Source organism: Camelus bactrianus, chromosome 35 (assembly GCF_048773025.1).
Source record: "Camelus bactrianus isolate YW-2024 breed Bactrian camel chromosome 35, ASM4877302v1, whole genome shotgun sequence".
NCBI lineage: Eukaryota > Metazoa > Chordata > Mammalia > Artiodactyla > Camelidae > Camelus > Camelus bactrianus.
The window spans coordinates 21,223,338-21,244,061 of NC_133573.1; the positions used below are offsets into that span (position 1 = coordinate 21,223,338).

Below are 20,724 nucleotides of genomic sequence, written 5' to 3' on the forward strand. Positions count from 1 at the left end.
AGTCAACTGATGGGTAACTTTCTCCCCAACTCAGTGCAATTAACGGCCGGTAATTTTAAAAGCAAAAAAGGTTCTTGTAAAGTGGCACGCATGTGTAAAAGCAAGATAGATCACTATTTACACAACAGCAACCAGCCTCATTCTCTTTTTGCATTTAAGCTAAAATCTGTGAAATCAATTTAGGCATTTTCTGTGGGATATTTTTAGCCCTAATTTTGTGGTATAGAATCTCAGAAGGCTTTTCAGAAGGAAAAGCTAACTTTTCAGAAGGAAAAGCTAACTTTTCAGAAGGAAAAGCTAACTTTTCAGGTACCCTGCCTTGACTGCAAAGAGGTACAAAGTTAGCAGTTTTGGTATAGGTTTTTGAAAGGTTGAAATTTTAAGTGGTAGTTTAGCAGAAGTTTTAAGTCTTAATTGTCAGATCTGTGATGGCTGAATATAGAAGAGTACAGCACATTTATAATCTTCCTTCTGTTTTATTAAGACAAATTTTCAATGAAATATCCTTTAAAGCTTAAGGAATTTTCAAATTGACAAGGGGAAAATTCCTCTTTCAAACAAAATAAATGGACATGCTTTCAAGTATGGTAAAATAGTGTTAGATGAGCCATAAATGCAGTATCTGCACTTACTAAGTAATTTCAAATTATTTACTAAGTAATTTCAAAAATAATCCCATAACAAGGTTGAGAAAGTCTTGGAGTTCCATATTGATCCTACAACTTGGTTTTGTGTGAGTCAATGACAATCCACTAGCACTTAGAAGTTTTTATAGCCTTTGAAAAATATTTTTTCATTCTTTATATACATGGTCATAGCCAAAGTAAAAACATTGCTTAAAACTTCTATTAACTTTTTTTTTTTTAGGTCTTAGATAATATGATGAAAAACTTGAGAAGAAAGGCCTAGAAAAATGAGTTAAAATCACCAACATTGGCAAACATGGGTAACTTTTACTTCAAAGATTGTAGAGTAAATAAACAGATACATCTTTCAATTGGGCTTTCAAGCAATTATACAACAAAGCATGACTCTTAGCAACATCACTAAGACAGCAGTGGATTTTCTTTAGCTTTTACCACTTGTAGTCCACAACAGGGTTCCCAAAACTTCTGCATGGTGTGCTTTTCATATCAAATTTTTATTAAAGGCTTAGCTGTTTTCTAAATGAATATCCTTTTTTATTGGACTTTTTCCAATTACAAATGAAATTTCATTTTACATCTATAATTAGAAACAACACTTACAATGGGACTATACAAATTTAGGTCAAAATAAAAATATATGTATTTTGTGGTTTCATAAAACTTCATTTACTGCATCTTTAAAGAAAGCAGAAGTAACAGCAATATATGTAAAAGTAATGATTTAATGACTATAAGCAAGACAGAGCAATAGAATTGTGCTTCTTTTGCAGACTGGGGACAATGAAATGTTCAGCTACAATTTTCCCATACAAACATGAAACAATCCATATAGAATAAACACCCTTACAAATAACTGATGGGTGATGAACACACACCAAGTTCGACCAAAGCAAAACACAAACTGAAAGTTGTTGGGGATATTCATATTTTAAATTCAACATGCTCACTCTACTTAAAAATTAATACCTGTAGAAGCTCACAATAAATTGCTTCTATTTCCAGATATTACAGAGGGCATATTCCATTGTTTATAACTGTAAAAGCAACTCTTAAATTTGAAATGATCACTATACCACATACTAAAATAATTTTAGATAAAATGCTTTCTTCAGTAATTTGCTGGTTTATTTAAAAATTTGTTTTAGAATTCCAGTGACCAATATGCATTTTAAAAACACATTAATTCCATCATAAGCAATGGGAAATGAAGACAGCATTTCCATATTCCTTAGTCAAAAGTTTTTCTTTAATGCAACTATTAATTTTAAAAGTAAACATGTATTACTAGAGAAAAGTCAGTATTACGAATATGCCAATTGCTTCCAATGGGACAGAATTTAGAATCAGCTATCCACACTTAAAAATATTCTATGCTGGTAAGGCTCAAATATAGAGTATCTGCAAAGGTCGAACCAGTTGGGAGAATTTAACAACCATTTCTGAATTCATGAAACACAATATTTTCTTTATAGTATTTATAAATATATCATACAATACTGTTTCCTGTTATGTCATATACCAATATGGCATTGTACAACAAGCATAATGCCATCTGATTCTTACAAAAGCGAATCATTTAAACAAGTCAGTAAAATAAACGGTAGTACCCGCTTTTAGGCATACAGATTGTAAAACTGAAGTTTACTTTCCTTTGATCGGTTTTGCGTCGCAACAGAGAAGTAAAAATCAAACAGGAATCAAAATGGCTAAATATGCAAGAAACCGTTATTCACAGTGACATGGCTACATAGAATGCATTATTCTATGCATATTCTTTCCATTTGTTGAATTTCAAGATAAAAAGCACTTGTTTTCTACAGATTCACAAAACAGCATAATAACAAGAACAATCAAGGAGGATGTAATGTAGGGTTAGTTGAGATTAACAAACTATGGCCCAATGTTTATATTCACTGCAGAAGATTTTCAAATCCAAACAATGGTTACAGAAACCATTTCACATCTGTCCTAACACACAGAAAAAAAACATCTTGCCTGCTTTCTCAGAAACCCATTCTTTAGAGGAACGATCTTTTCCATTAACGTCCATATGAATAGTACATCTAGTCCATCTTTTATAGCCAAATTTAATGTCACTACAAAAGAAAGCAAAGTGGACGATAGTCACATGTATTAGCATCTATAAAGCTGTAATGGCATGAAGATATCTATAGAAATCAGGGGATTAAAATCTCTTTCCTCAACAGTCTCAGGTATCAACCAGACGAAGTTGCTGACGATCCATTTACTGAAGACTTTCGAGGTCTATTGGCAAAGGAAGATTGGTGGTTACCACTGGGACTGCTGCTGGTTCCATTCATAGTACTGGAAATGTGAGGAAACTGAGGATGAGGAGACTGGACTGGAGTGCTGGGGCTGGGCAAACAAGAAGAGGTGGAGGGAATGCCTCCTGCTGGGCTGTTGGCCTTGTCACTCCCAGAGTCACTTTCCAGTTCTCCAGCGTTTGTCAGTCCATCTCTCTGGTGACTGATCTTCATTCTTTTACAAGTAGGTCGAACTCTGTATTTCAAAGGAAGCGGACCATTCTACAAAGTTAAGAGGGAAAAAACAATCAGTCTTACATCTTTAAGTACAGCTTGCCAAAATAATCGTCGAGCATCAGGGAGGCTACTTACCCTTCTCCAGGTATAAATGTAGGCAATGTCCATTAGTGTATAGTAGTCCTTTAACGGTTCCTCTTCATACATGACATCAATCTGTTGAAAAACAACACTTCAGTTTATTAACATCACAAAGAACCAAGGTAAATCTAGATTTTTTTTTTTTGGTCATCCAAATATAATCCAAAGAGGCTTTAAAAAAAAAAATTTCTCCAAACATTTGGACAAAGAAACAAATCCCTCTTGAAACTTTAAATGAGGAAAAACATTTCTTGAAATTATTAAGGGGTTTGTTTTCATAGCGTAAAAAGGAATCCATACCAAACCTTTTAAGAACTATTTCCAAATTGTGCCAAATTAAAAAAAACAAAAAGAAATTGTTGCTTTTTTGGGTTTAGAATCCAAAAAGGAAAAAAGTCATTGAATGAAAAAAAAGGATTTACATAAAACACATGAAGACTACAAAATAGATACCTGGAAAGTATTAGGTATGTCCATTTTACTTCTGAGAAACTTTCTTAGGTGCATCACAGTCATTGCTGCTGGGCATCGTAAGTATCTCTTATCATTCACCTAAGAGTATATTTAAGAAAAGGAATTTTTTAAAAATTCCTAACTTTAAGACTTTTTAAAAAAGTCCATTAGATATATGTCTAAATATAATAAAAGGTACCAATACTGAAACTGGGATGTGACTAAGTTCTTAGCTAGTCTTTGAGTTTGCTTTTATGTTAAATACTAAATGAACAGATTCCTTATATAATAAGGAAACTTTCAGTACATCGAAGCATTAAACGTTATTTAAAATATTTTGTAAAAATAGTACTCACATATAAATTCTGTCTATTAACTATTGGATACACATCACTTGTAAACATCGAACATGACAATTTTCTTCTGTTTGACCCTAGAATATTCTAAGAGGCAAATACACCCTCATAAAATCTAGAATCCAAACAATGTTTCTTCTATATGTTTTTGTGTCATGGGACATACCTCCTCCTTAGATTTCTCCTTGTCTTTATTTACTTTCCGATCCAATCTAAGAAACAGATAATTTATTAGGGGAACAATAAATCTAAAAAGTCATATTAGCATGAAACATACTTCTTAAAGAATTTACCTGTTCTGGTCAAAGAATTCAATGGATAAACTTATTATCTCATCATCAGTTATAATTCTCTTGTCTTCATCTGCAACTTCTCCTCTATCTTCATTAGAGCCATTGGCAGCTAGAAAGACATTTTGATAGTCAATTTTTAAAATTAAAGATTTAATTAAAATATATATACAGAAGAATGGATGTGGTACTTTAGATTAAACTTAATTCTAATGAATTACTGGATAAGGTCTCCCTCCACCTAAAACGTCTCTCCCCCTCCAAAGAGTTTACCATCAGCTGAAGGATGAGCTGCATAAAAATCCCTTCTTCTCTTCATTTCATCTAAAGACCGGGGCGGGGGGGGGGGAGAAAAAGACGTAAACATTTGGCATAGCAGGTAGAACCCATAAATACTTTTTTAAGAATTCATTTTTAAGCAAAGTACTCACTTTTGAAAAGCCCTGGAACTAATTTGTATACAATATCTTGAAGAGTTTTATCTGACCTGAAGAATTAATTAGAAAGTAAACTATCAATTAATATGGCAAAAACTAAAAAGAATGCTCATAAGTTATTACACATTCTTTGTGTTCTTTGTGTCACAGTAATTTGATTGTGACTATAACTACAGCAATACGCTAATTATGAGAATAAAAGTTCTTAAGGGAGTAGCACTGTTTTAAATTAGTGGGAAAATATTTTATATTCATTAATAAATTCTTCACATTTCACTGAATCAAGAGAAGTGTACCTTTCAATTTACTAAATTAGCTAATACAGAAGAGAATAAAGAAGATTGAATGGAAGCAGTTTAAACACATCACTCTTGCCTGTCATGGAGTCAATAAAGCAATGCAAAAATGCAGAATTAATTTGGTTTTTAAAAGGTGATTTAAAAGAAATTTAAATCTCTTGAATAATATTGAATTTTGTTTAAAGTAGTCATCATTAAAACGGCCAAGAAATTAAGGGCACCCTCCACCAAGTGCACACATTAGATAGGGAGTCAAGGGTAAATTCTGTGAGAAGAAATAGACACTAAATTCAATAATTATGCAATGCCAATAGCAATTACAATGACTTAAAACATTTTCCTACCTTATATTTAGTAGGGGTCTAGTTTTGTGAACTTGGACATCACAGATGGGACAATACTTGCTGGTCTCCAGGTAACGCACAATACATGTTTTACAGACTAGAAATAAAAACACATTCCTTTTTTTTTTAAAGTTTAGGAATTAGATGCTAAGCATTAAAACTAGTATCAGAAACAGAGAACTAGTAAGTAACAAAATGGTACATGCCAAAAGGTATTTCTAATTAAATAAACTAACTCAGCTGACATCCTGAGAACACTTGTACAATTTACTTCTGCGATTTGTACTTATATAATAATATTTTATTAAATATGTATTAAAAAGTCACTAAGTGCAAGAGAATAAAGACTCCTTCACTTTGTTACCAACATTCTCAAGGATTGCAGGAATTGTTAGTTTTCAAATTTCAGGATAAAATGTTAAATATACATGACACCAAAAAAGGTCTAAAACTTTGTACTTACAGGAATGTAGACATTCTATTATGGTTGTGGCGTCAATGAAGTACCCTCCACAAAGCACACACATTAGGTGGGGATTTAGCTCAGTGATCTTGATTCTGGTTGTTCGATGCATTTCTGCTCGATAAAGGATCCTGCAAGACACAGGAATATTGGCCATAATTCACAGAAAGAGAATCGAGATTATCTCCAGCTCCTAATAACCCTACCCTCTGAAATGCTGAGGGAGTTCATAAAATTCGCTGAACACTGTACAAGCTGGACTGTCTCACCGTTTTCTACAGAAGGAATTTACTAATCAGACCTCAATCAATTCTACTGAACTGTTGAAAAAGGATCCAAGTAAAGTAATTTCCAGTCCCTCCGGTCATTTCAGGAGGAAGAAGAAACGGTCTGGGGTGGGGGCTGGGAGCTGCGAGTATTCGGGTCTCTTTCTTCCATTTGTCCTCCAGCCCAGCAGCCCCACGGCTGCTGCAGCCATCTCACAATCCCCGCAGATATTTACCAACCGCTAGGGCTTGTTCCAGGTCTCCAAATTTATTGTAAAACTTCCTTATGGATCTTCGATCGAAAATCCGGGAGCATGCCCTGGCTTCCCAGGAGTTCTGGTTGTTACGGGCGGTTCCAGCAACACGAATCTGGCACGTTTTGACCCGATACAAAGGGAAAACAATTCTGCTCTATCTGCATCCCTGGCATTTCCGGAGCTGGGTGCTGGGGCCGCAGGAGAAGCACCTCCAGTCGGCCTCGGGCTGGGGCCTGAGCGGGCGGACGCCCGGGGGCCGCGATGCGAGGGGCGGATCCAGCGGCGCCCGGGGCTCCATCTCACTCCGGATTCGGAACTCGCCTCTGTCGGGGTTTCCATAGCAACTTACACTTACACTTGGCATCCGGCCACCGCTGCAACTCCGCGCGGAGCCCGGCCGAGCCCGGAGCTTCGGCGGGTGTGCGGGGCAGCCGGGCGGCGGCGGCGGCGGCGGCGGCGGCGGCGGGCGCGGGGGAGGGGCTGGCACAGCTCGGGGGCGGGGCTGGCGCGGGGGCGGGGTGGGGTGCGGGCGCACGGGGCGGGGGTGGGGCGGCCCCACGAGGCCCGCAGCACTGGGGAGCAGGATCCCGGCCCGCGGCGACCTGGCAGGCGGCCTGGGGGACCCTGGAGCGTGCAGTGGTAAAGGAAAATGCAAACCGCACTCCCGGCCATTTCCGACACTCTTGGGGGCCTCTTTCCACGTCGACTCGGCGCGAAGAGCTTCTTTCAGATCCTGATTCTTTCGGTCTCTCCTGTTAGCAATCACTAGGGTCAAAATTTTCACGAAGGGATCTTTTGAGAAGGGTCAAAATTTTCACGAAGGGATCTTTTGAGAATTGCCAACTGTGCACTTAGCCCAAAACCGTCAGGGCTCAAATTGCAGAGATGTTTATTGAACTGAACCTCTTAAGCTTTCTTCTCTAATAGGAAGTTCTCCTGTAGAGTAGATGAGCGATACAAAGTTTTGGAAAGGCTGAAAACTGAAATGTTTTACAACAGACGAGGTGGGCAAAGCCTTGTTTTATCTGAACTATGCTGGAGGCAAGAAAAACTCCTTGAATCAACGATAATGACAATATGTAAAGAACCATGTGACCAGCCCATTCCCAAAGCTAAATCAACACCTTGTCAACCCAGAGCATCCATAGCACAAAAAAAATGTCATTTTCTCAGCCTAACCTCCATGCAGACCCCCATACAATGAAATGATATTCCCAACAGATATCATATATCATAGAAAAGTCACGGTGGGGAACTGTCAGTAGCAATACACCAGCGGACAATCAGGGAAGTCAATTACTTCGTGCAGTATTCTTGAAAAATGCATTTCTTACTCCCACTTCATTCATTTCAGAATCTGAAATAAGCCTAAGCTTCCAGACTTATCTGAAGCACATTCTCAAAGCTGCCTTGAATAGACATCTAGGAACTTGTGAAACTTGAAGATGCATCTGAGGTTTTAATTCTTAGGGAATTTTAATGCAGAAGAGGGAAATACTAATCAACATACATCAATGGCTGAAACTAGCTTTAGAGTACTTTTAAAAAAAAAAGTAAAAACAAAACAAAGCCTCTTTTATGAAAAGTGACCATGGTGGCAACCAACAACTTCAACCAGAAAATGTCATTGTGTAACTCCTCAGTTATCTTTGTATGACTTCTTTAGAGGAATACTGTCAATATACTGTTAATATAAATCTAAGTGGGGTTGCAGAGGAGTTGTGGGTGGAACACTGTCTCTAAAGAGTAGCAATATTTAATTCTATTGTACTTGGTGATTACAGACAAGCCTTGGTTCTCAAAGAAACCTCTCCTTGTGAAACTGCAGGATGTTTCCTAGAAAGATTGGGTTAGCAAGGTGATACTTCTGTCTCCTTGTGAAAGCACATCACACTAATGCCACTGATCATGACTTTCAGGAAGGGTCTACAATAAAAACAGCTGCCTTTATTTCTCCTCTACTTTACAGAAAACTAACACCAGACAAACACAAATATTAACACATAGAACAATCAGACCTCAGTGAAGGGAAATCTATTGGTTGGCTTTGAACATTTAAGTCACATGTACTTGACCAAAACCCTTTCAAATTCATCTTAAGTCTTAATTCACACAACTCCTCTAACTTCAATTCAGAGAATTTGGTCACAACCCTATTACCATTTATGATGCTGGTAAATATCACTTGTTATTTCTATAAGAATCAGTTCCTTATCTTTTTATACCACTTGAAAAAACTAGCAACCTAATGAAGACTTCCAAAACATTTGATGTACTTGGTAAGGTTTAAGAAACAATCTCTTGCACCTTAGAAAGGAAAACCTTCTAAGTTCCATAACAGAAAATGCCAGTTAAGCAAGCAAAAATGCACCAAACATACAATGGAAAAAATACTCAATAGTTAAACCTTGCCATTATAACACACACTCAGTTGGGGCTGTCAGTTTTGTTGGAGGCCTAAAACCAGTAATGTCAAAATGAAGGAAAACAGAAGCAAGTTCTTATGTTAACAATCAGCTTGACTACTGCAATCTAAGAAATGCAAATGAACTCCATAACCCCAGCTGAGGCTCACAGCCCAATACAAGTTATGGGTAAAGTTGGGGCTAACTAGACTCCTAGGGAGAAGTTTACCCTTGGGGCACTTTATGCACACCCAAGAACTTGGTAGTAGAGCATCAATGGACTTACCAAGTACAACTAAATGGCTCAATTCTCTTACAGAAGCTCAGTTCTCTTATAGTGACTCTTACATGGCGTTAAAGATACTGTTACTAGGCATAAATTTACACAGGCAGATTATTTCAAACACATTTGCACTTTGGGATGGATGTACACAAGTGTTTAAAAAAGTATGAATATGTTCATAAAATCAACCTCTAAGGGATTCTGAGCAGTCTACTTAAAATAAAACTCAAATACTATTATAGCCTCCTAAGTTAGCATATGCTGTTAGCAATTGGCATTCTTAAGTTTCAAGACTTTAGTGTGGCTTATAATATGTTTCCAGAACTTGAGGGTTAAGAGTCCTATAAAATATAGGTTGAACTACTCATAACATTCTAGGCACCACTAACCTACATTTGGATTTAAATAAATATGCCCAGAATTTTGCCTACTATAAGGGAAGGGGTTAATACATGCTTCTCTTTCAAATATTGAACCGTGACCACTAAGCCCACTAAATCCTTTTATTGCAATTGGGAATGATCAAAGTCTCTCTACTTGTTTACTTCCAATTATTAACTGTAAATCTCTGTGAAAATGATCATGCTATATCGCTGTCAAAGCCAAAACAATGCGTAAACATATGCCATCAACTTTTAGTGCTCGTTTTCCAAAGCATCTCTTTACCATATGACCTATCCTGACATTTAGCAAAACCTATTAAACGCTGTGGACTTAAGTCATGGTTCTAAGTACTATCCCATACTAGAGGTTGAGAGAAAAAAATGTAGTCTCCGAGAGGGAAAAAAAGAAAAAGAGGAAAAAGAAAGAAAGAAAGAGAGGAAACCTCTTGCAAGACTAACGTCCACTCACCATCATCACTCCAAAAAAAGCTCCAAATTTGAAATGCCCACTTCCCAGGGAGCACGTCCCAAGTAATGTTTGCAGAACATTATCCGAGACTCCCAACAAATAACACCTCGAAAACTTTACCATTTTAAACACAAATGCAGGAGACCTTGGAAACAACTGGGAACCGCCATCTTACAAGCCATCCAATTTCACACAAGTGTCCCTCCAACTTAAGTTAATAACATTTTTGTTCGGGCTCTCTCCAGCCTAACATTCAACTTGGAGGGATCGCCGCCCCCCACGCAACCCGTCCCTATAAAATGGGGGCGTTCTCTGGCTGTTTAAACCCCTCCAAAGCCCTTTCTTCAGGAGAGGAGGGAAGCCACTTGACCCAAGCAGCTCCCGATTTCAGGCACCCGTCCCCGTTTTATCCAAATCTACCTCTCAACAAAGGGCGCCGCGGCCGGGAGAGCCACAGAGGCTGCAAATAGAAGTGTTCTTCTCGGGGGCCATGTGCGTCGCGAGGGTGTAGAGGGGCGCTCGGGGGAGAAAGGAACTAAAACGTGGGGCCGCGCGCGGCGCGTCCGGGCTGGAGCGGGCGGCGGCTGGAGCGGCGCCGAGGCCGGCTGGCGGCGGCGGCGCGGCGCGGGCTGCGGGTCGGTCCCGGCGCCGCGGGAGTCGGCGGGCGGCGGCGGGCGCGCGCTCGCGCTCGCGGGCGGCGCGCGGGGCCGGGCGGCGCGCGGGGCCGACTGGCGGGCGGCGGCGGGCGGCGGCGCGGGGCTCGGCGCCCACGCTGTCAGCGCCCTCCCGGCCGGTGCGGGCGAGGCGCGGGGGGGCTGCTCCCTGTCCACCCGCGGCCGGCCCGAGCCCCGCGCGGCCCCCGCCGCCCCCAGGCCCCGTCCCGGAGGCGCCTCGCCTCCTACGTACCCGGAAAAAGCAGCCGGCGAGAGGCGATCGAAGCGGGCGGAAAAGACAATGAAAGTTAAAAGTCGTTCAGCAGAAAATGAATGTGAGCCAAGCGGCCATCTTGAAGCGAGCTGCAGACGCCGCTGTCAATGGGCAACGAGCGCAGCCGAGAGGAGCCGCGGCCGCCGCGCTCGGCTCATGCTGCCTCCCGAGCCCGGCCTCCTCCTCCTCCTCCGCCTCGGCCTCCTCCTCCTCCGCGGCCTCCTCCTCCTCCTCCTCCTTCTCGGCCTCCAACGCCTCCTCCTCCTGGGCCTCCTCCTCCTCCTCCTCGGCTGCCGCCGCCTCCTCCCGCTCCGCACTCGGGGGAGGGAGCTCGCGGAGGGGGCGCGATCAGTATTATTCTGCGGGGCTGGGAGGTGTTTCTAATCCGGATCGGGGATCCCTCGCCAACATCCCCATTGTCTCGCCCCGATCTCTGCCTTTAATACTACGATTATTATTTCATAGTTGCCGTGGGGGGAGGAGGGCGGGTGGGGGGCGCCGTGTGTGTGCGTGCGGAGAGGCGGGGGGAGGGGAGGAAGGATGAAGAAGGGGGAGGGGAGGGTGGAAAAAAAATGCACCGCTGAAGGCAGAGTGGAAACTGACACCGGCTCCAAAATGGCTCAGAGTCCGCCCGCCCCCTCCCCCCGCCGCCCCCCCACAGGGTCACGTGCTCCCCCTCATTCCTTAAGGGCGGCCTGGGAATTAGTGTCGGTGTAGTCGGGCCCGCGGCCGCCCCCTCCCCTCGGAGCAGCGCGACCCGGCCCCCTCCCCCTCGCTCGGCGCGGCGGCGGCGGCGGCGGCGGCGGCGCTGGCGCTGGCGCGGCTGCGGAGACATTTCTCCACAGCGCCACATGCGCCACCCTGCTCTCGGCGCGGGCATCGCTCCGGCCCCGCACGCAGCTCAGCCCACCCCACCCCCCGTTATTTCTTTCTTTCCGCCGCCCGCCTCCGCCAGCGGCGGAGACGTCCGCGGGCTCCCGCCGAGGAAAGCGCCCGGCCGCCGCCCCCCGCTCGTCCCCGCCGGCCCCACGGGCTGCGGCCCAGACTCCGGCGCCGCGGCGCGGAACCTGCGCCCGAGTTGGGCTCGCGGAAACAACAGCGCCCGCCCCGGTCTTCCCGCGGCCGCGCCGACCCCCCTCCCCGCCCGCCAGTGGCCGAAGCGGGGCGCGCGCGGGCAGCCGCTCGCTCGGGGCCAGGGGCTCCGCGCGGGACCGGACGGCCGGGGCCTGGGGTGCCCGGGGGCGAGGGTCGGGCTGCGGGAGAGCCCTCGGGCGCAGGTAACGGGGACTGGCCGGCTCCCGCCGCGGGGCGACCGCTCCCGCTCCCCACGTCCCGCGAACCTGGGGTCTTCAACCAACCCCGGAGATCGCATTCTTCCCCACTGTGTTTAACTAATCCTGAGAAAAGGCGATCGTTAAAAGTTAAAGCCAATCGTGTCTATGTCTACAAAATAATAATTAACAAACTAAAATCTAGACACAGGCTCACCACTCTTTTTGTGAGAACAACTTATTTATTCAGAATGTGATACTGTACTTCCTTTCATAAGACTTGAAAAAGATCAAATGGGATCAAGGTACAGATAATGCTAAAGATGACTCAAATACTTAGGCAGAATTTCCCTCTTAACCCTTTAACAAATGTAAAAAAATGAAGTGTCAAAATTTGTGAGTGACAGGAATCTAAAAGAAAAATAATCTGTTCTCCTGCAAAGGAAGACGTCCAGCTCGCACAAACGATGGTTCGGCCAACGGCAAGGCGTTCCCGGTCTTCCTCTAGAAAGATCGTTAACTTCTCCAAGTTACAACTGAGTTGCTCTTTCCAGGCTTTTTGAAGCATCTTTAAGTTTCCCTATTAAGTCCTGAAAAACGTATATGATGGTACGTTTTTAGGATAAAACACGAGAAATAAGTATTCAAGTTTAAGAAAGATGCCAAAAAAAAAAAAAAAGACGGGAGACACTTTCTAAACGAGTTTGAAATTCACAAAGATTTAAAACCTTTGACAAACCACTATCAAGAGAAGGTTTTCCTCTAAAATACAAAATATTAAAACAAATTAAAAGGTCAAAAGAAGGATTTCCTATAAACTATCTCATCTTCAAATGGGCTACTTGTCCTCAGATGTGAAATACGGTTTCTAACTGAATCCTCTTAACAGGCAAGGAATATCAAAATTAAATCTCTCAAGTTATCTAACAAAGATTATGCTGTATTCACATCTTCTGAAAGAGTAAAGTTTGATTAATGGTTACATTAAAAAGACTGTAGGACATTCCTTTTGAAAAATTCAATTTCATCAAAATTTCAAGTAATGATACTCATTTTTTTAAACAGAAATAAATTTGTTGTCATGTCCATTAATCAATGTGGTTTTGAATCCCCTCAGTCTTACACTGGCAATATAAACAGTTTTAGAATTTTATGTATACTTTCTCCTTTATATAAAGTCATTTAAAACCACTGTTTAAAAATCCTGTTTTGAAAGTTTAATTCAATTTTTGTAAGCAAAGAAGACATTTTCAAAGCCATGCTCTTCATTTTGCTTTGTCCTATTGGCTCAAACACATCACAAATAGAAGGAATTTACACTCAACACTACACAAGTTTATTTTAATTGGGGGGAACAGCAAATGCAGACCAATTCTCTATTAGTAACATCTTAATTTCAAAAGGGAAGCCTACGTTAAAATATTGCTTTTGAAGCCCTCTTCCCATCAAATCCTTAACCAACCTTCATTGTCTACTGACAGATGGTTGGATTAATTTTCTTTTGAACTTTCCATAGGCATAATTCTCAATTAAAAATCTATGAAAAAAAATAGGCATTTTCACAGATCCTAATACTGTACCTGTAACTGTTCCATGTTGCAACTAAAACTAATCTCTGGATGGGATCGGGAATCAGTGTTCTAGGGAAGAAAAAATATGCTGTTTATTTAAATCAAGGAAATTTTAAATTTCATTGCACATTTAATTTTTAAACAGGGTTTTTGTATAAATACCTCTACATTTAAGGTCACCAAATACGCAGGTCTGTACATCTTATGAAGTTGATTCGTCTAAAACAACACAACACATGGATTTCAGTCCTTAACTGTTTTTTTTAATAAGTTCCCTAAATTCCCTTAGAGAACATTTTGTTAAATTTTACCTTTATCTGATATTCCAAGCGCCAAGAAACATCAGTTATGTGAGGGAGAGATCTGCCTATACTGAAAGATACAATGATAATTTTGTTCATAATAACTGCAGAAAAACTTTTAGTTATTTATCTTTACCCACAATGGTGTATACCACCTCCCCCACTCAGACACACACACAATTTTAATCCATTCGGAATTTAAAACTTTGTTAAACTTTATTTTCAAGTTCTGAATAGTAAAAGAGCATTTAAAAAATTATCTCAATAAACTTTATCTTTAAAAACATTAGCTTAACTTCAATTGTTTCACTTGCCCTTTGCCCCCCCCCCCTTTTTTTTTGGTCTAGATCCCTGGTTTTTGCCCTGTTTTGTTTCACACCAGTACTCTCCATTCATACCTGCAAGTGAAAAGTGGCTCAGCTTGACACCTTATACAGTACCTACCTTCCCAGTAGGATTTCTAGGGAATTCTTATTATTCTGGGAGGGGAAAAAAAAGAAAGAAAATCCATCTTTGCAAACACAGTAGAAGACAAATAGTAACTGTTAATTTTTTTTTAAATTTAAGGAAGTAACCTGATATTCCGTGCAAAACAATTCTATTCTCTCTCTATCAAATTTACAGTCTTCCAGAGAGGTGCTAAAGAAGGGAAAAAAAGCAAAACTTTAGTCTCCATTTTAAAAACTGAAATTGAAATCATAAAGGTACTATTTGAAAATAAATGGATATATAAATATATCCTGTACCTTAGAGTTGACTTGTCAGCTCTTTGCTTTCCAGCCTCCAGTATGTAAGTTGCAGCTGCTGCATGACAATGTTTTAAAACCACTGGGTCGATATGTTTCAAGTCTGGGTGATCTAAAATAAATTAATTGCCAGTGATGCCTGGGATAATAAATTTTTTATAGCCCTGCTCCTAAAAAGGTGTTTTAATTTGGGTAAAGAACAGTGTTTAACAAGATAACAAGAAGAATTCTACTATAAGGACTGGCAATTATAAGTTGAGATGAGCAACATGGTCAATGGCAAAACAATAAAGAGCATACATCAATAATTAATGCTGTTACCTGGTCTCAATTATCTTCTTTTATTTTGCCTTAATATTTTTATTGTTTTTAAAGAAACAATATAGTCCTAGGGTAAAACAACTATACAGCGGTCATTCTAATGCTGGATGGAGTCAATTCAGAGGAAAGTAAGATATTTTACATGGTGTAAATTTAAGAATGAATAAACTTTCATTCTATAGATTAATTTTAGGGTAACTGGCTCCATGGACATTAATACATGGGGGTGGGCGAGAGGGAACAAGTTCAGAATATAAAATGCAAAGTATTTTCAGGTTTTGACAGCTATCCTTTTTTTTTTTTTGAGATTAACCCAGGTGGTGGTTACTATTTTCGTTTAAAGAACTTCCACTTTCATACATTTTGTACACGTGTTTAATTCGTGAAACTACAGGGAAAAGCCAAAAATTTGAATTGTTGAGATATTTATATTTAAGAAAATCATCTAAAAGCGATCTGTCTTAAAATATGCTTCCATTCATACGGCTCCTCAATCACTGGACCACTTGACAAGAGTCTCGTCTCCTGATTAACTGGTGCGAAACAAAACATTATGCACCATATTTTAAGGTTCTAGGCGTGGAACCTGTGCAAAACACACTGAACTAGCGTGTTGGGAGGGAGTCGGAAGACCTTGAGTTATTCTCTAAGCTGGAAAATGTCAACACTGTTTGACCTAGTAATTACTTTGGAAGCAGACCCTTTCAAACCTTCGCCAGCCTAGCACTGAAGGCTTGAATTGCAGGGAGCTGCCCTGATGAAGGCCAAGTGTCAAACAGCCTTTGCCCCAGACCAGGCTGAAAACCTTAGATGTTTAGGCCACAAACAAGACTTGAACACGGGCTTTACAAAGGAACAAAGAGACTGGGAGGGGAAATCAGGCCAGGAACGTGTAGCTGGCTGTGTGCAGGTGCCAACTGGGGACAGAACAATGCTCAGGGTCCGCTGTGGGTTCTGGCAGAGCCAAATCCCTACACTCCGTCCGGAGCGAAGGGCAAAGCCCGGAGACTTCCTCTTCCCGGGGCTTTCCCCTTCTCGCTCGGTCTCGCTCCTCTTCTCCGAGAGCCCCTCCACCCAGGCCGATCCAGCTCAGAGCCGAGCGGCTTACCTAACACGGCCTCGTCCGCCTGGGCGTCCAGCAGGCTCTGGAAAGCCGCCCGGAGGAGAAGCGTGAAGGCGTTGGAGTCGAAGGAGCCGGGATCAGCCAGCATCTGGAAGCCTTTCTGCACATACTCCGAGAGCTCCATTGTGAGCGCGCCGTGACCTTCGACACGCGCACCACGTGACGCGCGCGCTCAGCTGATGCGGCCGCGCGCGCACGCGGCTGGGGCGGCGGCGCGGGCTGCGGGCCTCCCCGCCCGGGGCCTCCCCGCCCGCCCCCCGGCCCGCGCCCCCGGCCGCCCGCCAGCCGCCGCCGCCGCTTCCGTCCAGCCCTTCGTCCTGCGCCCGCCGCCAGAGCCGCCGCGCCTCAGCGCCTGAGGCGGTCCGGGCGCTTTGTGGACGCGCTCGGAGCTTTCTCTGCTCGGCGCCCACCCAGGACTGTCACCGGCTCCGGCGGGAGCGCTCCCGAAAGACCCCCTCGGGAGGTGGTGACGGTGTCGGGGTCCCGGCCCCCAGTTCCCCGAGAACTACGCCTTCCCCGCTCCTCGCTCAGCGCGAAAGCTTGTGGGAAGCTCCAGTTTAAGGCAACTGGTTGGTTTGGGTTTGGGGTTTTGTTTTGTTTTTTTAACTCAACAGCTTAACCCCACAGCACTGCCCTTTTGTGAGTGAGACTGTAGACGGCTGATTATAGTTCTTGCTTAGTTTTCCTTCTTCATTGTCATTTCTGGAATACGGCAATCGATTCCTTTCTTCGGGGAGGGGGGCGGTGTGTATACACAAATAGAGATACATAGAGCGCGCGTGTACGCGCTGTACTTGGACAACTGAGGGGTTAATACCTTATTCACGAACACATTGGGCAGAATTATTAAGTTTTTACCACTGCAGAAACACCTTTCAAAAGCAAACTGATGCAAATTTTGTGCTACTGTACTCACAACATCTATGAGCCCTGTTTTAATTAGTCAAACAATCTTCATACATTTATATCATAGTTATCTTAGTAAAATATAGTCAGGAATGGCAAACCCTTGATTCGAAGTACATTATTGTTTCGAATACCCATAATTTTAAAGATTCAAATGCTGTATAAAGTTTAACTTCCCCTTTATATTTCTACAAAGTTGGAAAACAGGAGTGATTCTAAAAAACAAAAAACAAAAACCGCGAAGGAAAGTAGATGACACTTTTTTGATCAAAAAAGTTTAGAAAGAAAAGTCAAAATGCAAGTTCTTTCTGGGTGAAGGGGAGAGGAAAGCAACAAGAAAGATGTTTTAGTGTTCAGGAGGCATTGTTTGAAACAGACTCAACATGAGACACTTTTTTGGACATAATTTAGGTGCTTGTTTGGAAAAAAAAGTTTCTAATGAATACAGTCAACATTTAACCTTGCACCAATGCATAAAGAGCACTTGATTTCACAACAACAGGACGCAAATGGAATAATTTAGCATCAGTAAAGATTGAGTAACTACTCAGTTCTCCTTTGAAGGCTTTGAAAGGCATGTGAACTAGCTCTCCACTTCGGTGAGCCTATAGGAGCAGTGAAGGATTTAAAAGTCTCCCTAGAGATTTTAAGAAACAAATACCTATTAATCATGTTCATTTTTTCTTCCCATCTCTCATTTTCTTTCTAACCTCCTTGTTTCTCATCAGTAGTAAAATGTCAGTTGAAAAATGTCCAGATACCTGATTTGCATGAGGGATATTTTACAGGGCAGAGTTGTGTAAAAGTTTAAACAGTATTAACAACACCCAAGCTCATTATGTTTGTTACACATATATTTTATGACTTTTCGTAACATTGATTGTTAATACTCTAATAGAATTTGAGTTGGTAACTGTAATCATACTCAATTTAGTGTCAAAAAAGAAAACAGTAATGCTTGAGCATAGATTTTTAAATGTTACTTTAAAAGAGGAAAGTAAATACGATTAAAGGAGAGTTTGTGGGCAGAAAAGTTAGGAAATTCACAAGGATTGTTTCCATAATAGCCATCATATTATCCTCCTGTACATAAGTCAGTTCTTTGTCTTATAAGGCATTTGTCCTCTTCTGCCTAAATGTATTTATGTGTTAGGCCCAAGTGATGGGACCATTTCCAGCTCACACAAAAATTTTAACCATAATGTTTTCTGATACTAGAAAACTGAATTTTCCCCCTGTAGCTACATTTATTTCGACTTCCTTTGAAGGAGGCACAGGATTAAGTATTTGTTTAAGTGTAAATAGTATATGTGTATCTTTGACAAGTAAGCCATTAAAATACATTGAAGTATAATCATTAAAAGGCATGATTACACAGATGTAGACTCTTCGTTGCAGCAATAAAATCAATATATTCTATAGTATTAGAAAAACTATGTGTGAACACATTCTGAAAGTGTGAAAAAATATTTAAAATTTTTGGTTTGATCACTGAAAACAGCATTGGAGCTTTTACTAAAAAAATTCTGCAGCCTTAAAAAAAAAATTCTGCAGCCTTAAAGCCAATAGACTAAATTTGCCCTGAAAAAACCTTTTAAAATAACAATTATGTGGAGATGAAAATAACAAAATAGATATTCAAAGATCTTCATGCCAATAATATATACTTTTTTTCCTTTTAAACTGCAAATATTAAGATGGACAATGCTGATAAATTTCTCTTTTTGAGAATCTACAAATTATTCAAGGAATCACTTTAAACAATATTTTAGAGTGTTTTCAAATACATTCTGCCCTTTGAGCTGGTTTGTTATTATTATTATTATTAATTTTGGGGGGGAGGGGGAACGAATTTAATATTGGTCTCTGCACTGTGAGGGCAGTTTTATTGGGCTGGGGCATTTACAGGATCTGTGTGGTCAGCTTTTCCCAAAGGCCTCACTGATACATTTGTTGGTTGTAAAAAATTTCTAGTATTTATTTTTTAGAGTGTGTAAATACTTTTGCTTTTGTGTAGAGAAAACTGAAGGAAAGTATCCCTTTAGATTGACAAGTTCCTTGAACATCCATGGGAGGGGAAAAAAAGCCAATATGCTTAAATGCCCATGGGACATCCAGAAGTTTTCAGTGGCATATATAGTATGTCTTCTAGTGGGGTTCTATTTCATCCTGCCCATGGAATACCTGCTCATTTTCCAAAGAGAACGAAGTTAAAAACACTTAAATATTATCTATACACAAGAAATCATCTCTCTGCCCCTTAATACTGATTCTTTGATGGTTAATGATCTTAAAGCCTTGAGATAAATATTAATAAAAATAGAATTTACTCTTTAAAAGATATTTTAACCACAAATGAAGAATTGAGAGGATGCTTAACTGAGTTACATGTGGCATTTGAGAGTATAGGTCAAAATTATTTCAGTGGAGTTTATAAAATCTATATACATTATGTTATTAAATATCTTAACTTGGTAAGGCATAGATTGGGATTTGGAATTTGTTCAGTTTTTTGGCATATTTATCACCACAGAGTTCAGTGATTTCAAATTGAGTCTTGCATCAAATATGTTGTCAGAAGACTGTATTAAGCATTCAGAAAGGACAACAAAGCTTTAATTTCCAAATGAAACATTTAATCCAGTCCCTTCTATAGGCAAATACGACCTCCTCCCCGCCTTACATCATGTAGTCTATCTTGTATTTGAGGACTTTCAGATAAAACTCAAATTCATTGCAATCGAATTATTGCCTTTAGATGTGAGAGAAAGTGAAATGCTAGTCACATGAAAGAAACTGAAACTGTAGGAATGAAAATCAGTGATAGAATGTTCTCTAAAACACAGAAAATTCATGCTTGTGGGTTTTCAAAAGTGTTCTGTATTTTTCCCTCTAAACTTTTATTCAGAACATGTAAACTAATTAGTACAACTTCTATTTAAGTAATATTTTCATCATTTAGTACCATTTTTAAAATTTTGTTTTTCAGATAGTTGCATCAGGGAACTATCAGATGTAAAACTTGAAACTGATATAACAATAAACAAAATTAAATATTTCAAATCAAAGTTGTAACAGGTTAAATTATCATACTACTAAGAAACTGCGTTTCTTGAAAAGATAAATCTCAAAGCATTTCCTTTGAAATTAAGAAACTATACTTTTGTTTGCAAATAGGGAATTCTATAGTCAAGATATTGTTAAAAAAGAATAGAATTTCTAAAGTGAGATTTGGGAGCTGTCATCAAGAGTGTCATGCCTTGATTTTGTTAGCTACTTGAAGCAGAATGAGACAATTTTGTAACATTAAAGGAATGTCCATAAGCATCAAATGATAATTTTTAATATCAAATCTTTGTGTCTAACCAGTCTGTAGTTTTGAAAAGATTTTATGCATTTTGGAAAAGTCATGTCAGCTCTTTAGGGCTTCCTTTGGGAAGGTGGATCCTTTATTTTCAAGCCAACCAACTAATGTCACATGGGAATATCTGAGTCGTACAGACTAAAATTGTGAAGTCTTAAGCTGAGAAGAAATAAGAAATTGGTTTTTGTTAAAAATGAAA

General features: G+C 40.6%; 2 protein-coding genes across 4 annotated transcripts; both read right to left on the bottom strand.

Annotated features, from left to right (window-relative positions):
• Window positions 1-933: 933 nt before the first annotated feature.
• BMI1 (BMI1 proto-oncogene, polycomb ring finger) lies at window positions 934-11,114 on the bottom strand. 3 transcript variants are annotated; one of them, XM_074358514.1, is made up of 10 exons: window positions 10,901-11,114; window positions 5,932-6,062; window positions 5,469-5,565; window positions 4,820-4,875; window positions 4,662-4,712; window positions 4,392-4,500; window positions 4,265-4,310; window positions 3,743-3,841; window positions 3,284-3,364; window positions 934-3,193 (listed from the first exon to the last, which is right to left on the bottom strand). In XM_074358514.1, the coding sequence occupies exons 2-10, from the start codon at window positions 6,041-6,043 to the stop codon at window positions 2,864-2,866; spliced, it is 981 nt and encodes a 326-aa protein (XP_074214615.1). In that variant the 5' UTR covers window positions 6,044-6,062; window positions 10,901-11,114; the 3' UTR covers window positions 934-2,863. The 3 variants fall into 3 exon arrangements, with proteins under 3 accessions (XP_074214615.1, XP_074214617.1, XP_074214616.1); XM_074358516.1 differs by lacking the exon at window positions 10,901-11,114 and adding an exon at window positions 10,415-10,570; XM_074358515.1 differs by lacking the exon at window positions 10,901-11,114 and adding an exon at window positions 6,434-6,786.
• Window positions 11,115-12,412: 1,298 nt separating this feature from the next.
• Window positions 12,413-16,428, bottom strand: COMMD3 (COMM domain containing 3). The gene is made up of 8 exons (XM_010947909.3): window positions 16,241-16,428; window positions 14,812-14,923; window positions 14,641-14,704; window positions 14,510-14,544; window positions 14,075-14,135; window positions 13,926-13,982; window positions 13,773-13,832; window positions 12,413-12,782 (listed from the first exon to the last, which is right to left on the bottom strand). The coding sequence occupies exons 1-8, from the start codon at window positions 16,377-16,379 to the stop codon at window positions 12,723-12,725; spliced, it is 588 nt and encodes a 195-aa protein (XP_010946211.1). The 5' UTR covers window positions 16,380-16,428; the 3' UTR covers window positions 12,413-12,722.
• Between the last annotated feature and the right edge of the window lie 4,296 nt (window positions 16,429-20,724).

Excerpts from the sequence above, each read along its gene's own strand:
- BMI1 (XM_074358514.1), bottom strand. The coding sequence starts at position 6,043 with ATGCATCGAACAACCAGAATCAAGATCACTGAGCTAAATCCCCACCTA. Across the intron at positions 4,501-4,661 it reads AGCTCATCCTTCAGCTGATG|CTGCCAATGGCTCTAATGAA; the intron begins GTAAACTCTTTG and ends ATGTCTTTCTAG. Across the intron at positions 3,365-3,742 it reads ACATACCTAATACTTTCCAG|ATTGATGTCATGTATGAAGA; the intron begins GTATCTATTTTG and ends GTTTTTCAACAG.
- COMMD3 (XM_010947909.3), bottom strand. The coding sequence starts at position 16,379 with ATGGAGCTCTCGGAGTATGTGCAGAAAGGCTTCCAGATGCTGGCTGAT. Across the intron at positions 14,545-14,640 it reads TGTTTTGCACGGAATATCAG|AATAATAAGAATTCCCTAGA; the intron begins GTTACTTCCTTA and ends TTCCCCTCCCAG. Across the intron at positions 13,833-13,925 it reads TGGTGACCTTAAATGTAGAG|AACACTGATTCCCGATCCCA; the intron begins GTATTTATACAA and ends TTTCTTCCCTAG.